At 37.8% G+C, this 27,031-nt stretch overlaps 1 protein-coding gene across 1 annotated transcript; it reads right to left on the reverse strand.

Moving 5' to 3' along the window:
- Positions 1–721: 721 nt before the first annotated feature.
- Positions 722–26,337, reverse strand: LOC131032016 (uncharacterized). Its single transcript, XM_057962901.2, has 4 exons — positions 25,819–26,337; positions 24,268–24,400; positions 1,402–1,597; positions 722–1,301 (listed from the first exon to the last, which is right to left on the reverse strand). Exons 1-4 carry the CDS (start codon positions 26,005–26,007, stop codon positions 1,082–1,084), a joined length of 738 nt encoding a protein of 245 aa, XP_057818884.2. The 5' UTR covers positions 26,008–26,337; the 3' UTR covers positions 722–1,081.
- Between the last annotated feature and the right edge of the window lie 694 nt (positions 26,338–27,031).

Below are 27,031 nucleotides of genomic sequence, written 5' to 3' on the forward strand. Positions count from 1 at the left end.
AAAATCCTTCATGAATCTGAAGAACTTATATAACTGTCTACTGTTATATAACTATTTTAAAATTTCTTCATGACAATTAAAAAATAGTGTTAACTGTTCATATAACTTATATCATAGCTATGAATCTGAATTATAATATATTATACTGCTATTACTGTCTTAATTTTATAGCTGTCATGATTAAATTTATTGCTATTATACTGCTGTTACTGTCTTAATTTTGATGTCATTTGAAATCTCTCTCTCTCTCTCTCTCTCTCTCTATATATATATATATATATATATACAAAAATTAGCCTCTGGGCTGCCATCCCACCGTCTCTGTCTCCGAAATGCTGTGAAACATATCTTTTAACAAGCAAAACTTACTATCTATTGATGGGCCTTAGATTTTCTATGATGAATATCTTTAATTCTAAGAGTTGCCATCTAGAATAATTTATATTTGAGCCTCAAGATCCTGCTTTTCATTTTAAATTATCCTGTCTGCTGAACCTGGTAAACAATAGTAGGTTTTTGCGTTAACATAAAGCTTGACAAAGACACTTGGTTGGCACATTAACTCATTAAAGATGACAGCAATAATTAACAGCAGATGATTAAACATGTGAGATCTATGTTAATAAACAGGATTATGATACAGATCATAAGGTAAAATCCTGGAAATAAGCTCATCAAGCAGTGATGTGCTTTAATTCAAATACCAAAAAACAATAGAAGATGAAAACTCTTAACCCAGCATAGCCTTATAGGTCTATTAATTTCAATTCAGTAACAATGAGCCAACAATTGCCAATCGATGCATTCATGATGGTTAAACTGAACCCTTACCATCATGCTGTAATAAAGATACCTCTTGACATCCCAGTGAACAAACAGTTATGCAGCATATAAAGCTTGAAGATCTTCCTTGAATACTAACCAAATATAAAGATCTCCTAGTGGATGATGCATTGTGTATTTTCTGTATCATTTAACACATGTCCTATGCATGCTGCACTGGTAAATGCTCTAAACATTACAAATTTGATGGTCAGAAACACCTATGTCTGAACTATGCTTTCATCAAGCACTAGCTTTACTAGTCAAACTGTTGTCGTAAATGCATCTCAGTTTCACTCTTCCATGTGGCATGACTCGACTGGCCTTTCATACGCTTATTTTTTTCTTTGTCTTTAATTGTTGAACCTTTTTTCTTTTCTTTGTTAGGATCCCCAAGAGGTCGGTCACCACAAACTGGGCATACTACACCTTCTCGTGCATTAGAATAGGTCTTTGGCACACCACACTGAAGACACATCCTTTATTTACAAAAGATAAAAGTCAATCATTATTCATTATTCATTGTTAAATTATCTGCTTCAAATGAACTGCAAGTTCAAAAAAAATGAAACAACTGACCCCAGTAGCTTTGCAGCATCTTCTGGAGGTGGCATGGTTGCTCCAGGAGTTCGCCGGCTATCAGTAGGACTTGATGCTGGAATAGTCTTGGGTGGTGGCATTTCTGTGGTGGATCCCTGTGATACAGTCCCTTCTACATCACTTCGCACACGTTCACGAATACCCACCAACTGAGCTTTAGCCTCCATAACAACACCTATAAAGCTCACTTGGATCATAATTAGTTAAATGCAAGGAATACCTCTTTCATTTTGTACAGTGTACATATCAAACAGGCAAAAATCATGAAATAGAAACTTCCAGATATTCAAAAATTACAAAAAATGAAAACAAAATCAAAACCACCTGCCATTTCAAGAACATCTAACATGACAACCTCATAGTGAAGTCTCCAAAAATTAGTCTAGTTGCCTCAGCTATTAATCAATAAATAATCTTTTATCACGTCTTTCGCACCAATTCTTTTGCTAATAGCAGTTTAACTTTTTTCAACTAAATAAATTGCTAAAATTTATCTCCAAAGCAGTTCACGATCCCATTTCAACAAATATTCTAAAATTCTTAACTAACCATCATCCCAAAAGATATAAGATCTTCTACAGTTTTCCCTCTAGCACATTTGCAGTTCATGACCTAACCTAAACACCTTTCAGGATACCTTAAAAAGACTAAGGCCAACATCCTCAGATGACATAAAAATACAGAGAAAACTGTTAAAAAGGAAATTGACAAAGATCTCTGGTTGATTCCAGCAAAGCCCAGCATACAAAATAAGCATGCAATTCATGCAATGAAAGTCAGTCCAGCATATAACCATTGGCCTGAAGTAGGTGCATGTAGACGAATAAAGCATGCGTATATCAAGGCATGGATAGATTGTTAGAGTACAGTGTATTAATTATGAACTTTGAGCATGAAGTTGTTAGTCATAATTTATCCAATTCATGTATAAATATATGTTATGTCTAATAAGAAAATCAGAGAACACGAGAAAATTTGAGAAGTGTATGTTTATTATAACTTATCCTCAGCTTATGCTTTTACTGCACAAACTCCAACTGTTACATATTTCATACGGTATCAGAGCTGTACGTCTCATTTTTTTAATCAACGAGCACACTTATAAGATTCCGAAGCTACAAGAACAAAGAGATGGCAGTATATGGTATGGGAGAATCACAAAGGGTTGTAGAGTAGTTTGATGTTAAAGGGTGTAAGCTTTGGAAGGTTAGAATGAAGATGTTCTTGCTGAATAAGGAATTGTTTGGGTTAGTTGATGGAAAAGAGGCCAAGCTTGCATGAGATGCAGATGCTATCCGCAAGTGGAAAATAAGAGATGCGGAGGCTTGCTCTTGGATGCTCTTGATAATATTATTCTACATGTCAGCGAGTTATATATAATAAACAGAGCTTGGGATCAGTTGACTCAAGTGTATGAATCGAAAGATGTCAGTCCTAGCACTCAAGCCATTCTGAATTTGCAGAATGTAATAGCATCACCACTCCATGGAGAAGTAAAAAGGAAGGATGTCGGATTGAGTGCTGAGATTTCTACAGCACTTTTTTCAGCAAAATACAAGGGCAAGGCAAAGAAGAAGATAGAAAATAAGTCTCAAAGTGCCTCTGAGAACAGTCAAGGCAGAAAAGTGGAGAAAAAGAAGCCCAGAAAATGTTCCCATTGTGGTCCTCAAAAGAATTTTATTAGCAATGCAAGAAATGGTTAGCATGGGTTGAAGAGGTATAAGATGAAAGAAGCAGAAGTCATTGTAGCTCATGTAGTGAGTAAGAGTAATTTTTGTAGGCACTACACCCACAAGCTCTTACTCGATGGAATGTTGGTATTTGGACTCAGGAGAGACACATCATGACGCCCATATAAGGTTGGTTACCAATATACAATGAGGTTTCCAAGGTAAGAATGTTATTCTTGGTGAAAAAAGTAGCATGAAATGAGTGGAGTAGAAAACATTTCCTTAATAACACCTAATAAATGGTGCATATCAAGAAGTCCATAATATATGGCATGTTCCAGCATTAGCTATTAATCTTCTAACAATTAATAAGATTGCAGCAGTTGTGTTCTAAAAGACACAAAGGAAAAGGTCATTGCAAAACCTAATCAAAAGGGTATGTACAAAAATTACAGAAGTGGCAAAATAGTGGCAATAAGTGATGATCAACGAGCCAATTTTGTGCTTTATCATTGCAAATTTGGAAATGTATATGTATTGGCAATAAGTGATGATCAAAGAACATTGTGCTTTGTCATTGCAAATTTGGAAATGTATATGTATAGCTGCTGGAAGTTCTGAGTAAAGAACATCTCAAAGAAGGCTTGGATCTTCAGTTGTCATTCAAGATGTCAATGCACGAACATTGTAACCTAGGTAAGCAACACAACCTTCCATACTCTACAAAGTTTACATGTAATGCCCCCTTCCTAAGCACTGACAACTTGGTGACTAATAGCCTATTCAGCGGGTTCACGTAGGCTAACGAGTTGTGGTTAGGGAACTTTTGGGGTCTTGGAGGTCGTTCAGTCTAGCTAATCCAGCATTAATAGGTGTTGCTTTGAGCTTAGTTTGGTAAGATTCGCTTTTTGACATTTTTGGAGTGGTTTCAGACACTTAGTCTGTTTTTACTATTTTTAGTGACAGCTTGGGCGCCCTGTTTTTACTATTTTTAGTGACAGCTTGGGCGCCAACTTGGTCAGTTGGCAGTTATCTCATTTTGGGTTAGTTGATGATTATGTTTAATGATGATATTCCAGCATTTGGCGTCCAAGGGAATTATTCTAAAATAACGTTAGTGTATTAAGTTAAATTAAATATTTAACATAACGTTATTTTAAATTATAAAGTGACTTTATAATGTGGCATCTAGGGAACATGATTTAATATTTCCTTAGTGTCTTTAATTTGCCTAATGTGGGGGACGCCTACATGGGGAGTCATAAGAAGGATTAAAAATTACATAGAATAAATTGTTTTATCAGGAATTACATTTCAAGACATATTGTTGATATTAATTAGGGAAGGGCGGATTCATATTGCCTTGGGCAACATTGGAATCCGCCCAAATAAGGTCTGGCCCCTCTTCCCTCCAACGTGGCCCTATCCCCCACGCTATATCAAATAAACACTCAGCGTGCTATCAAATAGGGCCGACCCTATTAACAAGGCAGTTAAAAGGAAATAATTAAAAGTTTAATTATTGAAAAGCCGACCTAGTTAAGGAGTTTGCTCCATATAAATAAAAGATCAAGATTCATTTGTTATTCACTCAAGTCAATTAGCTCCTTCATCTTATGCGAAAATCTTCATACTTGCCTAAGTGCGAACTTCAGTCATCTGCAACTACAGCAACCTTCATCTACCATTAGGAGGTGCGAAATTCATCTTGAGGTGTTGGCAAAATTCAGTGAATGCACAGCGAACTGATTGGAGGTCTGCCATTAATACACACACAGCGAAATTCATCTTGAGGTGTTGGCAAAATTCAGTGAATGCACAGCGAACTGATTGGAGGTCTGCCATTAATACACACACAGCGAATTATTGGAAGGACTACCATTTATGTATACCAAGCGAACTGCTTGAAGGACTGCCATCTAGGTTATAAACAGCGAATTCCTTGAAGGCCTACAATCTAGGGTAAGGGAGCAGCAGCATCTATCCTTCATATGACAGCAAGTGATTGTTGAAGGCAGTCACCTCATACCTCTTGTGACAGCAACATCTGAACCTGCAAATACATGAGATAAGCGTTGTAATGATTACATAACTATAATCCATAATCAGATCTAAGGATCTTTTCTGGCTGGGTTTTTACTCCTAGGAGGTTTTCCCAGGGTAACTGTGTCTTGCTGTTAATTTGTTTATTTCTATGTTGTCATTTTCTTTCAGTTAAACAAACTCATTCAAAACTAAATCTAAATTCTAAGTTATGTCAATCTGAAAGTGTTAAAATTAACATGGTATCAGAGCTATAGGCTAGATCAACTTTCAGATTTTAGAATTCAGTACTCCTTTATTTCCAGATTGTTGTCTCATTTTCAGGTTAGGTCAATGGGGTTGAAAGTTGAAGATAGGCTTGATGGGAATCTAAACTTTACTGCCTGGAAAGTTCGAATCAAGTTGGCTCTAGAGGAAGAAGATCTTCTCCAATTCATAGAAGCAAAAGAGCTAACTGAACCTACGGATGCAGCCGAGCTAAAACAATTCAAAAAGGATGTTGTCAAGGCCAGGAAGATTCTCATTGATTCAGTCAAAGACCACCTAGTCACCTCTATTGCCTCATTTACCACTGCAAGAGAAATGTTCAGCCATTTACAAGGTACATATGAAATTAACAATCTCAGTAGAGCAATTACTTTAAGGCAACAACTACTTAATATCAAAATGGCAAAAGAAGATTCTATTATTTCCTACTTTATGAGAATTTCAGAACTAAAGAATCAGCTAGATTTAATTGGCCATAACATGGAAGATAAAGACCTTGTCATGATTGCCCTAAATGGTCTACCTCACTCATGGGAGTTATTTATCCAAACCATAAGTGGTAGGACTGAGTTACCCACCCTTGATCGCCTTAAAAATGACTGTATCCAAGAAGAGTCTCGCCTCATCACAAGAGGACAAACCAAAAGCCCCCATATAGATGATCATCGCATGCTTGCAGCTCAATGCAATAAAGGGGGAAATTGGAAAAAACCTTATCATAAAAGAAATAGGGAATTCAGACCATTTAGTTCCCAACACCCTTGGAAGAAACCAAGAGATACCTCGCGTGTCCGTTGCTTTAGATGTGACAAATTTGGTCACTATGCTAAAGAATGTCAGCATAACCCTAACCAAAGTGAAGCCAACCTAAATGAAGTATCAGAACAAAATGATGATTTTTTATTCATCTTCGCTCTGTCTAGCAATGTTCCTTCAGATAGCAATACTTGGTTGATTGACAATGGTGCCTCCAGACACATCACAGGCTACTGTGATCATCTTTCAAACTTAGTAGAAAAGGATACCAGCCTTCATGTAGTAATTGGTGATGACTCTCGTTATTCGGTAAGAGGTTCTGGCTCTACCTCTCTAAATTTAGTTTCTGGTATTTCCTTGCACCTCAGTGATATCTTGTTTGTTCCTGGAATTAAAAGAAACCTAATTTCCATTTCTGCTCTAGAAGATAAAGGTTATCAAATTGCATTTTCTGATGGAAAAGTTCTTGCATGGCCTAAGAAATCTTGTTTTAAATCTGCTCGTATAATTGGTCATAGATATGATAGTCTTTATAAACTCTCTACTAACCCTATCCAAGCACTCATTAATGAGGTTCCTGAATCCTGTGAGTTATGGCATAGAAGGCTTGGACACTTGCATTATCAAGCTCTTCCATCCCTTGAAAAGTTAGTCAAAGGTATGCCTAAACTCAGTCAAATCCATGATAACACTTGTAAAGGTTGTGCTATAGGTAAAAATGTTAAAAGTCCATTTCATAAAAGTGAAAATAGAGCTAAAGACAAACTAGAACTTGTTCACTCTGATTTATGTGGTCCTATGTCTATAGCTTCTCCTAGTGGATTTCTTTATTATGTAATCTTCATAGATGATCTCTCTAGGAAAACTTGGATCTACTTCTTGAAATCTAAAGAATCCGATGAAGTCCTAAGTAAATTCAAAGAGTTCAAAGCATTAACTGAAAACTCCTTTGGTAAAAGAATTAAATGTTTAAGATCTGATAATGGAGGTGAGTACACCTCCGGTAGCTTTTATGATTTTTGTGTTGAGTCAGGAATTAAGAGGGAGTTTTGTGTTCCATACAATCCTCAACAAAATGGTGTTGCCGAAAGAAAGAATAGGACTATTGTGGAGGCTGCAAAGGCTATGATTCACGATCAAGACTTGCAGACCTCCCTATGAGCAAAGGCCTCCAGAACAACAGTATATATTCAGAATAGATGCCCTCACCGTGTTCTAAAGAACATGACCCCTGAAGAAGCCTTCACAGGATCCAAACCAGACATCTGTCCCCTCAGAATCTTTGGAAGTCCTGTTTATGTTCATGTGCCCAAAGAAAAGCGAACCAAGCTGGAACCCTCCGGAAAGAAAGGCATTCTAGTCAGTTACAGTGAATCCTCCAAAGCATTCAGAATATACATCCCAGGTCAAAGATATGTTGAGGTAAGTAGGGATGTTACATTTGAAGAAGATATTGCTTTTAAGAAATCAAAAGGTTCTTGTGTTATTGATGAAACTAATGACAATCAAGATATAAATGTTGATTCTAACCCTGAGATTCAGAGAGAGCAAGTAGAACCTCCACCTCAAGATGATCATGATGATCCACCAGAGCCCATGAATCCCACTGATATTCTTAGTGACATCGTCGTTACCAAAAAGAGGCCTCTTTGGGTAAGGAACACCATTCAAGAAGCTGAAAGATTTGCTACTCCCAGTGGCACCTTCCGTCAAACTAAGAGACCTCAAGTATTCTCCAACTACGTTGATTTGATGTGCAATCTCATTGAAACTGAACCTTGCAATGTTGAAGAAGCCTTGATTCATCATGCCTGGAAGCTTGCTATGGATGAAGAATATCAGTCAATCATCAAGAATGATGTGTGGGACATTGTGCCCAGACCCCAAAGTAAATCTGTTGTTTCCTCTATATGGTTATTTAAAATTAAACATAATGCTGATGGTAGTATTGAAAAATATAAGGCTAGATTTGTAGCTCGTGGTTTTTCTCAAAAGGAAGGCATAGACTATGAAGAAACATTTGCTCCTGTTGCTAGATATACCTCTATTAGAACTATAATAGTCATTGCTGCTACTAGGGGTTGGAAACTACATCAGATGGATGTTAAGACTGCCTTCCTCAATGGTGTCATTGAGGAAGAAGTCTATATTGAGCAACCTGAGGGTTATGAGATTCAGGATAGATTAACTCATATGTGCAGGTTAAAGAAAGCTCTATATGGCCTTAAACAAGCTCCTCGTACTTGGTATGAAAGAATTGATAAATACTTGCAAGTCTAGGCTTTTGTAAAAATGATGTTGACTCTAACATATACTTTAAAGTAGCCAATGATGAAATGCTAATTCTAGTTCTTTATGTGGATGACTTATTCCTTACTGGTAAAGATGAACTTATTATGCAAGGAAGAATTAGCTTCAGAATTTGAAATGAAAGACTTAGGTCTAATGCATTATTTTCTAGGTCTAGAAGTATGGCAAAGATCTAACGAAATTTTTCTAAGTCAAGGAAAGTATACTATTGACATTTTGAAAATATTTAAAATGATGGATTGTAAACCCATGTCTACTCCTATGGAATCTAACTTAAAGAAGTTAAGTGTTTCTGCAGCTAACTCTAAATTTGCAGATCCATCCGAGTACCGGCAGTTGATTGGATCACTGATGTATCTAGTTAACACTAGACCAGACATATGTTTTGCTGTAAATGCTCTCAGCCAGTTCATGAGCATGCCCAAACATGTTCATCTTGTTGCAGCCAAGCATATCCTAAGATACTTGCGAGGCACAGTTGGTTTTGGGCTGAAGTATCCACTTAACACTCCAATAACCTTGGAAGGTTATTCAGATGCAGACTGGGTTGGAAGTGTCAAAGACAGGAAAAGCACCTCCGGTATTTGTTTTAGCTTGGGATTCGCAGTAATCTCTTGGGCTTGCAGGAAACAATCTTCAGTGGCATTGAGTACTGCTGAAGCTGAGTATATTGCAGCAAGTGTAGCTTCTAGAGAAGCAGTGTGGCTTCGTAAGCTTCTTGCAGGGCTGTTTGGTCAGGCTTGGGATCCTACAGTTATTCACTGTGATAACCAGAGTTGTATTAAGATGTCCATCAACCCAGTGTTTCATGACAGGTCAAAACATGTGGAAACTCACTATCATTTCATTCGGGACATGGTGCAAAGAGGTGCTATTCAGCTGAAGTATGTCAGCACTGATGAGCAGGTTGCAAATATTCTTACCAAGCCTCTATCCAAAGTGAAGTTTGCGTACTTCAGGGACAAACTTGGTATTATGGAAAATTAAACCCTAATTGAAAGGGAATCTCAATCTCAGTAATACGTTGTGTTGTATCAAACCACCCTCTGCGGGCAATGTAAGGTGGTATTGCAAAAAAAAAACTTCTCAGGGAGAAGTATAATTATTAACCATCCTTTGCGAGCAATGTAAGATGGTATTGTAAATGTTAAACCACCCTCTGCGGGCAATGTAAGGTGGTATTGTAAACTTCTCAGGGAGAAGTGTAATTAGTAACCATCCTCTGCGGGCAATGTAAGATGGTATTGTAAAATGTTAAACCATCCTCTGCGGGCAATGTAAGATGGTATTAGTGTAATTGATTGACCATCCTCTGCGGGCAATGTAAGATGGTCGAAAAGATCCTCTCCACCCTCTGCGGGCAATGTAAGGTGGATCCAGTCTATGCTTGTGTGCAAGCTGGAAGATTGTATTATGTAATTCCATTCCTTGCTTGTGTATGCAAGATGGAAGATTATAGTTATGTTCTCCTCCCTAATTAAGAGGGAGTGTTGATATTAATTAGGGAAGGGCGGATTCATATTGCCTTGGGCAACATTGGAATCCGCCCAAATAAGGTCTGGCCCCTCTTCCCTCCAACGTGGCCCTATCCCCCACGCTATATCAAATAAACACTCAGCGTGCTATCCAATAGGGCCGACCCTATTAACAAGGCAGTTAAAAGGAAATAATTAAAAGTTTAATTATTGAAAAGCCGAACTAGTTAAGGAGTTCGCTCCATATAAATAAAAGATCAAGATTCATTTGTTATTCACTCAAGTCAATTAGCTCCTTCATCTTATGCGAAAATCTTCATACTTGCCTAAGTGCGAACTTCAGTCATCTGCAACTACAACAACCTTCATCTACCATTAGGAGGTGCGAAATTCATCTTGAGGTGTTGGCAAAATTCAGTGAATGCACAGCGAACTGATTGGAGCTCTGCCATTAATACACACACAGCGAATTACTGGAAGGACTACCATTTATGTATACCAAGCGAACTGCTTGAAAGACTGCCATCTAGGTTATACACAACGAATTCCTTGAAGGCCTACAATCTAGGGTAAGGGAGCAGCAGCATCCATCCTTCATATGACAGCGAGTGATTGTTGAAGGCAGTCACCTCATACCTCTTGTGACAGCAACATCTGAACCTGCAAATACATGAGATAAGTGTTGTAATGATTACATAACTATAATCCATAATCAGATCTAAGGATCTTTTCTAGCTGGGTTTTTCCTCCTAGGAGGTTTTCCCAGGGTAACTGTGTCTTGCTGTTAATTTGTTTATTTCTATGTTGTCATTTTCTTTCAGTTAAACAAACTCATTAAAAACTAAATCTAAATTCTAAGTTATGTCAATCTAAAAGTGTTAAAATTAACACATATCACATATAATAATTGGGTTAGATAGTTGCACCTTCAAATTTATCAGATTTCCACAGTCCATGCTATTATTGTGAAAGATTTCTGGATTAAACTGTGTAAGAATTTTTGCATCAATTCTTTCACAGTTTAATCAAGAAATCTTTCACAATAGTTGCACCTTGTTGAGTACTGTTATAATTCAACATATTGCATGTCTATCAAAATGTCACTGTTTATAGCATTGTACTAGTATGAAGCTCCAAATTTTATTAGTTTGCTCTTTGGGAATAGTAAAGTGCCTAAGGCAAGAGATTTGCTACAGGAAAGTCAGGACATCATGAAATCGCTGAAAGAAAACTTGCAACAGGCACAAAATCAACAAAAGTTGTATGTTGAACAACACCACACAGAGCATAGTTTTGAGGTGGTTGACATGTTATCTCTGAGGTTACAGCCATACAGGCAGCCCACTCTCAAGAAGAGTGGGTCAGAATAACTTAAACCAAGTTTTTAAGGCCCTTTCAAGATCTCCAAACGGATTGGAGAAGTGGCTTATGAGCTGGAATTACCAAGAAGTAGTAGAGTGCATAATGTTTTCCATGGCATTGGGGCACAATGTAGTTCATCTGAGTTGCCACCATTGGATGAAGAAGGAAAACTAATTTTGATTCCCAAGGCAATCATTGACACTAGGGAACACACTCTACGAAGAAGGACCATCAAAGAATATTTTGTTAAATGGAAGAATATGCTAGTTGAGGATGCAAAATGGGAAAGTGAACAGATTTTGCAACATCTAGAGTTGCAATTGCTTGGGGATAAGCAAATTTGGGGAGGGAGGACTGTAATGTCCCCTTCCCAAACAATGACAACTTGGTAACTGTTAGCCTATTCAGCAGGTTCTCGTACACCAATGAGTTGTGGTTAGGGAACTTTTGGGGTCTTGGAGATCATTTAGTCTAGCCAATCCAACATTAGCAAGTGTTGCTTTGAACTCAATTTGGCAAGATTCGCTTGACACTTTCTAGAGTTGTTTCAAATAGTTAGTCTGTTTTTACTATTTTTAGTAAGTGACATCTTCAGCACCAACTTGGTTAGTAGTGATCTCACTTTGGGTTAGTCAGTTATCTTGTTTAATGATGATATTCAAGCGTTTGGTGTCTAAGGGAATTATTTTAAATAACGTTAATGTATTAAGTTAAATTAAATATTTAACTTAAAGTTATTTAAATTATAAAGTGACTTCGTAATGTGGCATCTAGGGAACATAATTTAACATTTCAAAAGTGACTTTTATTTGCCTAATGAGGGGGGCCCATACAAGGGGAGTCATAAGGGATTAAAAATTAAATAAAATAAATTGTTTTCCCAAGTTGGGCATGGGACTTGGGGAGGAAATAAAAATCTGGTTTTTAATTTTTATTAATATAAATAAAAAGGAGGGGTGTCCCCAATTTCTCTAGACAGCACATCCCTTATTGTCCATGTGTCCTGTTGGTGTCTGTTTTATCATCTACCAAACATTAGGATAGGATACCCGAAGGTATTCTATTCTCTCCTGAAAAATCACTACTGATTCCAAGGTCTATATGTGCGAACAAGCGACTTTAGTGGAATAGCTTCTTGGGTAGTGTATGCTGAAATTTTCAAGGGGGACTTACGTTTGACAAGTATTCTTGAACTGCTGGACTTAGATGGATTTAGCAATTTTAGGCTCTTCTTCTTTTTTTGGGGGGGATTTTCTGGGATTTAGACTTTCAAAAGAAAGGGAAAAAGAGATAGGGTTTAGGAAGGCTAATCTAATCCTACGAATTCTAGAGACGATATCAACTGGGTGCTCTCGAGAAACCAAACCTTGCTTCACCACACTAGGGACAACTACACAAGGCCGGTGCAATCTTCAATGGGTTGTACTTATGATCGAGATGTTGGGATGCACAGGGGATGGGCTCAGACTAACTTTGCACGGTAGAATGGAAATCATCCATTTACCAAAAGTATGAGCGGAAATACACCATCAATTGATACTTATCAAATCCTTCATTCAAATTAACAACAATGAAAGCAAATCTAAATTATTTCTAACTAAGTGTTGAGGCAATTGAAACCATGCAAATCATTCAAATAATAGAGATTACAAAGCAGCACACATGCAATATATTATCTGGAAATGACCTTAAGCAACAATACATCAAAAACCTCACCCTTTTCAAATGAGAGGAGGCAACCTTATATAGTTTTCAAGAATAAATGAACGGCCGAGATCAAACAGTGATCAAGGGCCCAGATTGAAAGCTATAAACCCTAATTAGGATTTCCCAAAACTAACTACCCTCGACCAATTACATTTGGGACACTTGTCCTTCTTGCTAAATATGAACCATCAATGAAAATAGAAGGTTGTTGCATTGTGAAGTGCACCCTTCTAGAAGCTTCGGGATAAGTCAGGTTCATCGAACCTGGACATGCTGAATTGGAGCGATCTGATTGGTTGGAAAATGACGAGGCGCCACCTCAACGTGTTGGATGTCTTTCTTGAATTCTCCAATTTGTGTCAAGAAATCATCTAAGTATGGAAATTTGATTCCTTCTTGTCGCCATTTGATTCTGCTTGGGAGCTTGTCTTTTTTAATTCCTTCAGGAGGTGAAATTCTTCAAGAAGTTGGAAGTTTATCTAACTTTTCCATATTTTCACCAAGTCTGAGAACTTTTCTTTCTTGATGCCTTGAGATTCTTTCAAGTGCCTCAAATTTGGAGAACAAATCCCCTCGTGAAGTTTTTCTCATACTTAGCCAAATTTTGGCCCTCTCTATACTCGGATGAACCTTACTCGTGGTCCCGTCTTCAATTCTGAATTTGGCTTGAAACTCCATTTGTGTTTTCTGTGATGATCCTACCTTCAGTTGCCAATTTCTATTGCATGGGAGGAGGGTAAAAGCTCTAGATAACCCCTTGCAAATATGAAAGGATGTGATCAAGTTGTTCAGGCATTCGCTGTGATCATGTCCTTCTTCTCGATACCCTAGCATGCCTTCATCATGATTGAGGAAATTGGAATTTTCTTTGTGAAACATTTCCCATACTTAGCCAAATTTTGGCTATCTTCACGCTCGGATGAACCTTGCCTGTGAACTTGTCCTCAATCTTTCGTTTGGCTTGAAACTCCAACTGCGATCTCTATGATGATCCCGCTTCTATTTCCTCCTGCGACCTGTAAAACCAAAGGAAAATGAGTTAGAAATCTATCTTGGATTAAAGAAAATCAAGGCTGCGAAGGCCTAAGTGTTTGGAAAATTTCACTTCATTTTCATACTTAGCCATGAGAATGGGATTTTCACATGTAAATTCTCCAACCTTCAAGATAACTGTGATCGCAATCCAACACCAAGTGTTATAACTCCGAAAATTTCTTATACTTAGCCAAAAAAAATGATTTTCATTCTCTAGAAATTCGAACAAATTCACTAAAAATCATTTCTCAAACTCTGGAAAAACTCAGAAAATACATAAATCTGCATCATGAATTTAATTTCACCTTCAAAAATACTCAAAAATTCAGGAGAGATTCAATAATTCGTCCTTATACTGGTTGTCTTTCTCCAAAAATCTGTGAAACTTTTGTCAAAAAGTTTATCCAACTTCCAGCAATATCCAAAACTTTCTTCAGATGAACTCCAAACTGAGAGTATTTTACTATGCTCTCCTTAATATTTTCGAACTTCTTGGTGTAGAAATGAAGTTTACAACGAAGTATTTGTAAATAAAGTTAAATCCTCAATCAGAAACCCTTAAAATCTTCCAAATCATGTTTCCAATTTTAACTTCATTCTTTTGGAAAGTGTTGTCATGTTTCCAAATTCGAAGAAAATATCTTCCAAAAGTTTCCAATTTGGCTATAAGTTCGAAATATTTTTTAATCTTCCAATATTCTCTTTAAAAAAACATTCCATTTTGGATTTAAGTTCGAAATCCTTATCAATCTTCCAATATTCTCCTTTTGAAAACTTTCTATTTTGGATTTATTTCGAGGATTTTTAATAATCCTTAGATATTTTCTTCATTTTGGATTTAATTTTGAAATCTCAGTGGATTTTGTGACATCACTGGCATCTTGTTGATTTTGTTTGACTTTTCAATGCGTAGGTGGACTTTTGAAATTTATCTCCATCTTCTCCAAGGTATGGCAGACTTTGGAGACCTTTCCTCATGGCTCTCTTCAAGGCGAAATTTTTGGCTAAGGCATGGGGCGGACTTTGAAGGTCTCTCCTCATGGCTCTCCATCAAGGCAAAATTTTGGCTAAGGCATGGGGCGGACTTTGAAGGTCTCTCCTCATAGCTCTCTTTACCCTTGGCGGACTTTAAACTTGGCACCTGCTACCTTGCTCTCTTACTTTGGCGGACTTGGGAGGGCTCTCCACCTTGGCGGACTTTAGGCTAGGCTCCCACCTTGGCGGACTTCAAACCCATCCCCTAAGCGGACTTCGAGCAACCTCCCCTTGGGCAGACTTTGGTGTTAGCTCCCCCATGACCTCTCTAGCCTTGGCGGACTTTGGTGAGTGCTCCCACATGACCTCTCTAGCCTTGGGCAGACTTTAGAAGGCTCTCCACCTTGGGAGGACTTTAAGCATAGCTCCTACATAACCCTCCTAGCCTATGGCGGACTTTAGAATGTTGGCCACCTTGGCCTCTTTAGGCTGGGCGGACTTTGGAGAGTGCTCCCACATCTTCTTTTCTCACTCCACAAGGCATAGGGCGGAGTTTAAGAGGCATGACCACCAATTGACATGCTTGGGCAGAGTTTTGATGTCCTTACCATCTTCACCAACAAGTTTGGGTGGACTTTGGAGAGTCCACAAGACATGGCAGAGTTTTGAAGCCTCTCAAGGCGGACTTTAGGAAGGTCTCCTTGAGGGCGGAGTTCTATGCTCCCTCTTCATAGCCTCTCCAACATGCATGGCGGACTTTGGACACCTCTTAACATGGCGGACTTTTGGTCTACCTCCTCATGGCTCTCTAACCTATGGCGGAGTTTAGACTTGGCTTCTCATCACTTGGCATGCTTGGGCGGACTTTAGGCTACACCTCTATGCACTCTACACATACATGGCGGACTTTGGGGTGTTGGCCACCATGGCCTCTTCAACCTATGGCAAACTTTGGAGTTGCTCCATGCAAGGCGGACTTTAGGCAACACTCCCACCTTGAGCGGACTTTGGAGACACCTCCTAGGGCGGACTTTGGTGGTGTCCCCTACATGGCTCCCTAACCTATGGCGGACTTTGGTGGAGGCTCCTTCACCTTGACCCTCCTAACCTTGTCGGACTTGGCTCTTCTATCTCTCCACATGCTTGGGCGGACTTTGAAGGTGTCTCCCACATGACCTCCAAATGCATGGCGGACTTTTGGCTTGGCACCCATGTGACCTCCCAAAGGCATGGCGGACTTTAGACTGAGCACCCCCACAGCCTTCTAAGGCATGGCGGACTTCAGGCAAGGCTCCTTCATGGCCTCTCTTGCATCGTGGTGGGGTTTGAACCTGCAAAAATACTTCAAAAACCTTTGTTAGCCAGACTTAGCATAATTTTCAGAGAAACTTCAAAATTTCACAGTTTAATCTAATTTAACCGGATTAACTTGAAATTTGAAATCCATGCTTAGGTGGATCATCTGAAGCAGCAAAAAGCCTAAAATCTAGGGATTTAGCTTTTTAGATCGAAACTTGGAATTTTCAAGTTCCGGTCGAAGTTGGTAAGTGGTGCAAGTGTAAAGCCTAGGTTTGCATCCCGAAAAAGCAAAAAGCCTAAAATTTAGGGATTTAGATTTTTTAGGTCAAGACTTGAAATTTTCGAGTTCACGTCGAAGCAGGTCAGTGGTGCAAGTGTAAACCCTAGGTTCCCATTCCGAAAAAGCAAAAAGTAGGCATCCCTAAAAAATAGGGAAAACTTTCTAAAAATAGCCATACCGGGGATTGGGCTAAAAATGCCAAAAACGAAACTTCCTAAAAAATAGGAAAAAGCAAAAAAGCAAACTTTCTAAAAATAGAAAGTTGTCCAAATTCGTCCAAATCGATTGCGATCTTCATCCTTTGGCCTTTCTAAGCACTCTGGTGGTGTTCACACTTCGGAATCACATAACTTGTAAAAACTAACTTTCAATCGTCAGGGCCTGAAATGATCTGAACTGGACAAGGCTTGGTGAAACTGCAGCAAAAGGTCATAGGATACTAACAAAACCCTAGAAAGCAAGAAAAGAGAGGGTCCCCATTTGCAATGGGGCGATGTGTGAAAAAGGTCACAACATGTCCCTAGATGGCAGCAGGCATAGGGACACAAGGCTGGGAGGTGCGCATGTGCCCCCATGGAAAATAGTTTTATAGCTACGATATCGAGTTCTTCCATTGGAGGTTAGAATCTGAGCTTGATGTAGTCCAGGTTGGCACCTTCGTTCATTTCGGGTGTGTCCTTGACGCCTAGGTTCTCTATGGGTCCAGCTTAGCCAAATCCACAAAGAACCCGAGCATCAGGGACACACCTTGGACACCAGATCCATAGAGAACCTAAGTGCCAAGGATGTGCCCGGGACAAACCTAAACCAAACTCGAGTCTACTTGGGCATACCCGATCATGTGGGTGCCAAAAAACGGCCCCACCACTTTAAAAAACACATTTTTAATGCTTAAAACTGATGGCCAAACCCTAATTTCACCCATTTGATTAAATTTTGACCTTCTATTGCTCATTCATTGATTTCATTGCTCCATACTTGCATTTTTCACCATTTTTTTCTTCCAAGCTTGTTTTAAAGGTGGTTGCATTTTTAAATTTATGAAGTTTTGAATTTTTTTTACACTTTGTATACAGAATAGGGGGTTATGATGCTGAATTTTTTCCAATTTTTTTCAATAATGTTTTGAGTTTTCAATTTTAGATTCATTATTTATACATAATGGCTGCAAGTGGAAGCTCTACCTCTAGTTCAGCTGCCCAAGCTTGAATTGAAGCGAGCCCTCTAAAAATTGATGATTTGCCACTTTGGCAATATACAACAATGATCAAGTAAATGTTTGGTGGTGGGAGTTTCCTTTTGCAATGTAACCATTGTGGCACAGAGTATACCAGCTCATACTATCGAGTGAAAGGTCACTTTTGCGCCACCCTGGGCACGAAATAAAAGCTTGTAAGGGGCTAGCTAACGAAGGGCTGCCAAAAGCTCTAATCCTGCAATATATTAGACAACAAGAGGAAGCCGATAGGAGAAGCAACAAACCAAATATTGATCATCCTTTTGCCAAGGCAACCTCGAAGAGGCCTCCTAGTGGCTCCACAAGACTCGCTGGCCCACATCCTTTCATAGCAATGCCACCACCTTCTAAAGCAAAGGATGTTGTAGTTACACAAAAGAAAGGCCCATTGGATAGTGTTGTGAGGTATTCACACATCGCCCCATCGCAAATGGGGACCCCCACTTTTTTTTCTGCTCTCTAGGGTAGTGTTAGAATCCTTAGCTATTAGCCTTTGCATTAGAGGGGTATAGGTGGTCAAAAGCCAGGAGTCAAGTGGATATCCCTGTGTGAGGTGGGAAATGAGTAAGTTAGAACCTTCACTTCATGTGCATACCCTCAGGAGCGTACTTCATGACCATCACCCTTGGAGAGAATTCCCTTAAAAAGCCTTATTTGAATGTGAATTTGAGCATTTGAATGAAGATAGTGAGCATGGTTTTGATTTGAGATCACCTCTTCTTGGGAGCAAAGTTTACTTCAAGTGCTCCATGATAGGAGCAAATTTTGCATTTTAAGCCTTCATGAGGTAAATTTGACATGTTTTGAGAATGAAAGCTTGAGATATCTAAGGATTCACATTAAGGTAATGAAGGAAGGGTTCATTTTGGTTTTCACTTCATCTTCAAACCTAGGAGAAGCACCTTCATGAACTCAAGCATATGAGCGAGCTTTAAGATTCAAGGGAGATGAGCAAACTTCATGATTTGAGGTAGATGAGTGACATTCATGATGGAAGAGCAAAGGAGATTTGAAAGCATTCAATTTGAATAAACTTCACAACTTGAGCTATACGAGCGAACTTCACAATTTGAGGCACATGAGCGAATTTCACAAAATGGAGTATAAGAGCGAACTTCATGTTCTCAAGAGGATGAGCGAATTTCAAGAATGAAACTACATGGGCGAACTTCAAGATCCAAGACACATGAGCGAACTTCATGATTTGAGGTAGATGAGCGAAGTTCATGTTGGAAGTAGAGGAGTGAAAGGAATTTGAAAACATTTACCTTGAGTTGATTTAATTTGAAACAAACTTCATGAACTCAACAACAAGAGCGAACTTCAAAGATGAAGACACATGAGCGAACTTCACAAATTGGACTACATGAGCGAACTTCACAAATCAGCATAGATGAGCGAACTTCAAGGATCAGCATAGATGAGCGAATTTGCCCAAAACAAGATACAAGGCAGCTAATAGATCTTTTCCTAGAGCTAATTTGATACTTTAGCATGTCTAAGAGAGAACAATTTTGAATGATGAAAGACGAGTAAGAAGTTAACTTCATGAACTAGAAGGAATGAGCAAACTTCATGTTTTAAGGTACATGAGCGAACTTCACAACTTGAGGTAGATGAGCGAACTTCACAACTCAAGCTATATGAGCGAACTTCATGTCTTGTAGATGGAAAGTGAACTTCATGAGAATGAGTTTGAGAGAGAATTTCATGTGATGACCTCCAAGAGTGAACTTCATATGCAAAGAAATAGTGATTTTGAGTTGAAAGCGAACTTCATAAACTGAGCAGGGGGAGCAAATTTCTTCTAGTAGTCTTCCCTAAGGGCAATTCATCATATTTACATCAATAAATGGTGGAAAGGCTCAACAATGAAGATAAATGAATGAAAGTGAGTTCAAAGGCAAGTTAAGGGTAATTTCATGAACATCAGAGGGTGGAGTGAACTTCAGGAGCTCCTCTCTAGAAGCGAAAACCAACTTCAAGTGCTCCTTCACGAAGGCAAATTCTCTCTAAATCCTCATATAAAACCTGCAAAATGCATAAAATCAAGGGATATATAAAGTTAGAAGAACTATCAAGGTTATATATTATGTATTTAATATCATGTTTGTTTTGTTTTGCAGATGAGAGAGGATGGTGATTGCAAAGCAAAAGGAGAACGATTGTAAGATCTACATCACCATGCAAGGAAGAAAACTTCATTTACAAGCATAGAATGCCCAAGAGGAATCTCAACTCTCACAGCACCAGGGAGTCACAGAGAAGGAATTCCAAAGAAGAGAAGCAGTGGTGACATCAAGAGTTCATTCTAAGGCACACCAATACTTCAAAACCAAGATCTATAGGTTACACTTCCATGATTAAAGCCCTCAAGAGGATAGTTTCAGAAGAGTTAATCAAAGATTTGAAGATCATCATCATCATCGCTGAAGCTGGATAATGTCGAGTATCAAAAAATATTCCTTCATGATGATCTATCAAGCCTACAAAGTGCAAGTTAAAGGTGGAATCCTAGTCATCATCCCAGTCACTACCTCCACCAATCAGAGAAGTTCCACATCAGCACACCTAGATGCAATGAACTTGACTCATACATGAAGGCAAAAACTTCGAGGCACCTACCCTTATTATCAATTGGTCATGACAAAGTGTTGTAATTATTTCATTGGCCAATTTGAGTTTGTTGTAACAAACCCTAATTAGGGTTTTCATTGTAAAATCTTGGCCATTGATCTCAAATTGATCATAGCCATTGAATTGTACTGAGAGCATTATAAAATGCTCAAGCTCTTCATTTGTAAAGGTTAATAGTTAGTGAGTAGAGTAGTGAATAGTGAGTTAGAATTGAAGTTAGACTAGGAGAAGGCAAAGATTGTGCCAAACCTTGTTGTAAAGACCAATTGATTTCATTGAAGTCATGGTGAATTTGATTTGTCGCTTTAACAACTTGCATGATCTTTATTTCTCAATTTGCTTTCTTATTATTAGATTGAATGGAGGAATTTGTTGAATGCATTTTGTGTGGAATCTGTTTAGTCCATACCACTAGCCTCTTGCTGATTGTAAGTGTGCCTTGCGTGGTCAACTGGAGTGATATGAACTTAACTTCAAATTGTTATACATCCATTGTTTATGCATTGACTTGAATGGTGATCAATGTTTGATGGTAATGATTTGAACATCTTTGAAATGTCCTTAGAAGATTGCACTGAGCTTGTGTCAAATTGTTCAGTTTGATGGTGAGACCTCACCCAGTAGGATTCCATCTGGTCATTCACCTATCTTCTTACATTCTAGGTTTTAGAATAGAACTCTCTCAACCCTTCATCTTTTGCCATTTTTTTTATTCAAGTTAGTTTAGGAAAGAGAGCATCACAAGATTGCAACATCAAATGATCAAGTTCCATTGATTCAAGCATTCGACAATTCAATGCAAGTCCCTTTGTGATACCAGCAATCACATCAACCAACTGTGCTTATCCACACGCTGTGACCCAACATACAAGAACCTTGGAGTTGTCTCAAGTGATCCTTAAGCCAATCTTCACCATTTGAGAAACTTTGTTCAAGAGAGGATAAGATACTCTTGGGTATTTTATTCTGCGTTCGCATGTGCATAAAAAATACATCAACAGATAGGACATTAAAAATGAAAGCAGAGAGGTTGCAAATCAAAGTGTTGCTCGTTGCATTTATGGCAGTGGGCTTCCTTTCACCATCTTTAGATCACCTTATTTTCGAGAGATGGTGCATACCCTTTGCAATACAACTCTTAATTATGTTTGTCTCGAGAGAGAAAAGGTGCGAACCACCTTATTGGCAAAGGAGAATGCTTTTGTAGAGACACAATTGAAAATCATCAAAGATACATGGTCAGGAAATAGGTGTGTCATCATTTCTGGTGAATGGAAAGATTGCAAAAATAGGTTATTGATCAATGTTATAGTAGTGTCCACTAAAGGGGTGATGTTTTTTGAAAGTAGTGAATAGTGAGAGGGAAGTGAAAGATGCAAGTTTCATTGCCAATATCTTCATAGAATCCATTGACATGGCGAGGCCTCAAAATGTTGTCCAAATCATAATAGATAATGCTAAAAATTGTAAGGCGGTTGGGTCTATAGTGGAGGCTACATATAGTCACATTTTTTGGACACCATGTGAAACCCACTCATTCAATTTAATCATGCAAAAGATTGGCACACAAATTGATTGAGTCAAACAAGTTTACACGGAGAGCAAGGAGATTCAAATGTCTATGACTAATCATCACAAGCCACAAGCCATATTTAGGACCTTCTCCAAGTTGGAGTTGTTGAAGGTAATTTAAATTTTATTTTTTATAGTTGATATATGACGTGTATTTTTTTATGCCATTTTAGGTTGCCAAAACACGATTTGCATCACACACTCGTCTTAAAACAACTTGTGAAGGTGCAAGAAGCCTTGAGTGCTATGGCCATCAACACCTTGTGGAGTGTATGGAAGCAATCAAACACAAAAGGAGCCCAAAAAGTAAGAGCATTGATCCTTGATGATGATTGGTGGGATCATGTGGAATATGTTTTGAGTTTTACCAAACCCACCATGAGCATGATTAGGTATGCTGATGCTAATTGCCATGTTTGGATGAAATTTATGATGGCATGGACTCCATGGTGGAGAAAATAAGAGTAATAATAGAGGCCAAGGAACATGATCCAACAGAAACATTTTTCAAAATTGTGCAACAAATTATTGTTGACTGTTGGAACAAGATGACCACCCCCTTACATCTCTTAGCATTTACTTTGACACCAAAATTTTACAGCACAGAGATACTTGCCTTACCAAGGAGGTGCCGACATATAGAGATGCGGAGGTCGCTACTGGCTATATGGCTGCATTCAAAAAGATATATTCAGATGATGAAACTAGAAATATTGTCTTGTGGGAGTTTGGCCAATTCGTATCTTCAAAATATCATGATACTATAGTTCTTCATGCCAAATATCGGATGGATGTTGATGAGAGGTGATATGTACATGATAAAGGCCCCATTTTCTTGCAGCCTCTTGCAATTAAAATTCTCTCCCAAATATGTATCTTTTTATTCTTTATTTTTATTGTTTTCCATTGATGCTATCATATTAAACTATTTTTATTTTAGAATTTATGTTTTAAGTTTTAAACTAAATGTTGTATGCAAACTCAATAGATTGCAAGTTCTTCTTCAGCTGAGCAGAATTGGAGTACACGCTCCTTCATCCACTGGGTCAACCGTAATCGTTTGGATACAAAAAAAGCAAAGGATTTGGTCTACATACACTCCAACCTTGTCTATTGTTACATAAGAAACCTAAATATAATGCGGGTGTGACAAGAAATTGGGATCTAGCCCTTGAGTGTGCTGATTTAGATGCTACAGTTGCATGGCTTACCCAAGTATCTATAGACGAGGCAGCTCTGGAACTTGACACAGACATAGCTAGTGGGAGTGGCAATCCAATGGATTGTAGCTCAAATGATGACCTTGTGCTTGATGCTTCTGATGAAGATGAATATGTAGATTAAATCTCATATGGCTTGCAACTGAATTTTCATTGTGTCATGACATTTTGAGACTTGAGAATTAAATATTATCATTTTTCCAAATTATGAATAAGATATTATATATATTTATTGGTAATTATGAATTTATGTATGGGAAATTTACATTGTATGGATTGTAATAATCATAATTTTAATGCTTTCACACACACACACACACACACACACACACGTACAGACATACCTGTACCTGTACCCAAGGAAAAAAAATTGCCGTACCCCTGAATCCGTACCCGTATCTGTACCCAAATCGATAACGTAGATTTATAGGTTTCTGAAGTGTTCCTCCTAGAAACTTCCAAACTATTGACTGAATATTGAGAAATGATTCAAGCATTTGTCATCCCTGCACCGAAAGTTTGGAACTATAATTCCAGAATATGCCTTATGTTTCCAAGAGTTTCTAAACATTCTTAATACTATTTCTAATTATTTCTACGAACTTCTGCAGTTTCAAATACTGTTCCTGTCCTTTTCTTAAGAAGTCTACACCAAATTTTTGCACTTTCCTACTGTAGCCTTCCCTATTTAAGATGCTTCTGTTTCCTAGGTCTCTCCACACGTCCATTTCCAAATTTTCACGTAACATGAGTTAACAGTGATGTCTATGCAGATATCGTGAGTTTAATTGGGAAAGTTTGGAGATAATATAAGCAGTATAGACAGATTTTAGAAAAGAAGCACTAGGCCAGCAAACAAAAAAGGATGAATAAAAAAGCTCAGCATCTATTTGACAAAAAATAACACTGTCACTGAGGCTTTTCAAGTGTAGAAAGGCAATATCAGATTTAATTAAATGAATCTGCAAGATAGTGCAACTTTAGCTTCAGAATGACATACCAGCTGGGTGCTCTTTCTTTGCCTTGGAACCTTTTGCACCTTGCCATCTTCCAAAAGCATTTTTCCTCTGAGATGGCCTGGTTGGTATTGGCTCTAATGCACTATTATTCAGAAACTCAGGAGGCCCTGTAACCTGTCGGAACCTAGAGTTAGAAATTAAATCCAAATAATGTTCAGTAACTTTCAGTCCCCAGGGCCACAAAATTGAAGTTAAATGAAGTTACTGCAACTACTTGAGAATTGTATTTTCCACTGGGAATTGCATGGCCATGTATTAGTTACACTGAGGATTTTAGGAACCTTTTATGATAAATAGCTAATTATTCAGAAGTATAATCCATACAATAGACCCAGAAACATTAGCAGTATAGAGATGCGGCAGAGTAACTCGTAGATACAAAATGAAAAAAAGCTAAATTTTTCACAAGCGTTTCAAACATTTGAGTTGTCCAATCAGCAAATTATAATTATTATCCCATCAAAAAAATCATGGTGTAAGGGGAATGGGCGGTACTCCTAAGAGTATGAACGGAGTCCAATTTCTCCTCACCACAATAAGTAAACCCAACACTCCAGTGGACATGTAGTGAGGTTGTTGCAACAATTAAAGAGTACAATCCAGAGCGACCCAAATTCATACATCAATGCAGACAAGTTTTGGTGTATTTTCCAGAACTCAAGAGCTAAGGCTAAAGTTTGTGTTTTTTTTTCAAATATCAATTTACAATACAAATACTTCATTGTTCAAAATAGGAAAAAAATAATTGTCACATATTATATACTACCTAGGATGTTTCTGATGCTCCCTGGTTGGGTACTGCAATACTTTAGAAACTATAACGAAATCTGGAGTTGGATACCATGAAAACTTGACATGGGAAAGACAGACATTTGAAAAGGGTACAAAAACAATTACTTAAATGGGAATTTGAATTGGTTGCCCTATGATTCAATTCATTACATTTTTGTTGTGTTGTGTATCCCACAAATTTAAATTCACAAAAATGGTTAATTAAATAAACATTTGAGCTAGGCATCATTGAAAATTGAATTACTTAAGTCATAATAATATACAAAATATGTTGCATATGTTGTTAAGGGAAAACCAAACAGAATAGTTAGGTGCAGCAAGAACTGAACAAGGATTGAATAATATGCCCAAGGGCAAACTTTGTTGTGATGAGCTAAGTTCTGTGAACATATTAAACGTTGAAATTGAGTAAAATACAACATCTATTCTAAGTGTAGCGTGCCTGGTAAAAGTAACACGCGCCATAGTCGAATTTCAGCGCAGCTAAGCTCGTGCTCAAATCCACAATAAAAATATGTATACAATGAGTGATAAAAAAGGGTAATGTGTTGCACCCAACTCTAGATGCTGCATATCCAGTGGACAAACTAGGTGCCAGTACAAAATAAAATACCCAGCATGGCGAATTTTGCAGTAACAATAAATAAAAAGATAATTCATACCCTAGCTAATAATAATAATAATACAATTCGAAATTCAGTTGAGTTCTCATTTCAATTTTTTAAAAATGAATTGGATACCTCAGAAAATGCTTGAAAAGCCGAAGGCAATGAGGAGCCTGCAGATAGTTTTACAGTCAGTGGAGTGTTGTGGTTGGGGAATGCTTCTTCTTTTTCTGTTGGATTTTCGTCCTCACTATCAGACCAGATGGACTGCTGAGGCTGCTCCTCCTCTTCAGAAGAATATCCCTGCACAAGTGCCAGACTCATCTTCGCGCAATTAAAACTTATTTCAAAGTCTTACCATTTTCATACTAGTGCAAACTACACTAAGTTAATTGGATGGGGCACTTCTTTGGTTCAAAAAAATCAGTTTGATATTTGGCTATAGGTACATCAATTGTTTTGAAAATGTTTGTAATTTGAATAGGGTATAGATCGTCACGACTGAGAGTGGAACTCTCATCCTCCAGAGTATTTAGGGTTTTGACACATATTTTAACGTCCTATAATAAAAACAATCAATCAAAGCGTAACATGCACTTTTACATATTGAGAACGTCAATTTTACTAACAATGGACCCATGTGTTACAGAAAAAAAAAAACAATGGACCCATGTGTTCAATAGGCACGCTGCTGATATTCACAATCAGATTTTTTATCATATTAAAAGCAATGTAATACAAGTAGTTGATTAAATGTTTGTTTGTCTTTTTTCATTTAGGGGTGTTTCTATGATCTAGCTTGGTCTAGGTCTGTTTTAGTTTGACACTATTTTCCTTACGAATGATATTAATCATCTTAAGCCATTGTCATTTTATAAGTCTAAGCAAAGAGAATCAATCTTGAGATATATATGGGAAGAATCCAAAGCCTTTAGTTAGCTATGCACTTGTATAAAATAGAAATCAATATGAATGGATTATATCACGTCTAATTTTTTTAGAATGAATTTATATCATGTCTTTCAAATTTTGAATTTCATATAATAGTTAATCTAAACATGTACTTCAAAGAGGGTGTTGAATTGAAATACACTTCTTGATAGAATTTGAAATTTTCAATCATGAAATGACAAGTATCTTTGTCGCAGAAAATCTCACTAGCCACAAGTAAGGTTCTAAGTTTGAATGTTAGCCTATCTAATATTTTCATTAATGTTATTGTATTCCTTATAGAAAAAAATACATTCCTTATCACAAATTAGTAAAGAGATAATTAAAATGGAAATCTGTGTGAAAATCCTTGAAATTAATCAAATTACTCTTGTATGTGATGTTGTATGTGATGGTG

Source organism: Cryptomeria japonica, chromosome 10 (genome assembly GCF_030272615.1).
Source record: "Cryptomeria japonica chromosome 10, Sugi_1.0, whole genome shotgun sequence".
Classification (NCBI taxonomy): Eukaryota; Viridiplantae; Streptophyta; class Pinopsida; order Cupressales; family Cupressaceae; genus Cryptomeria; species Cryptomeria japonica.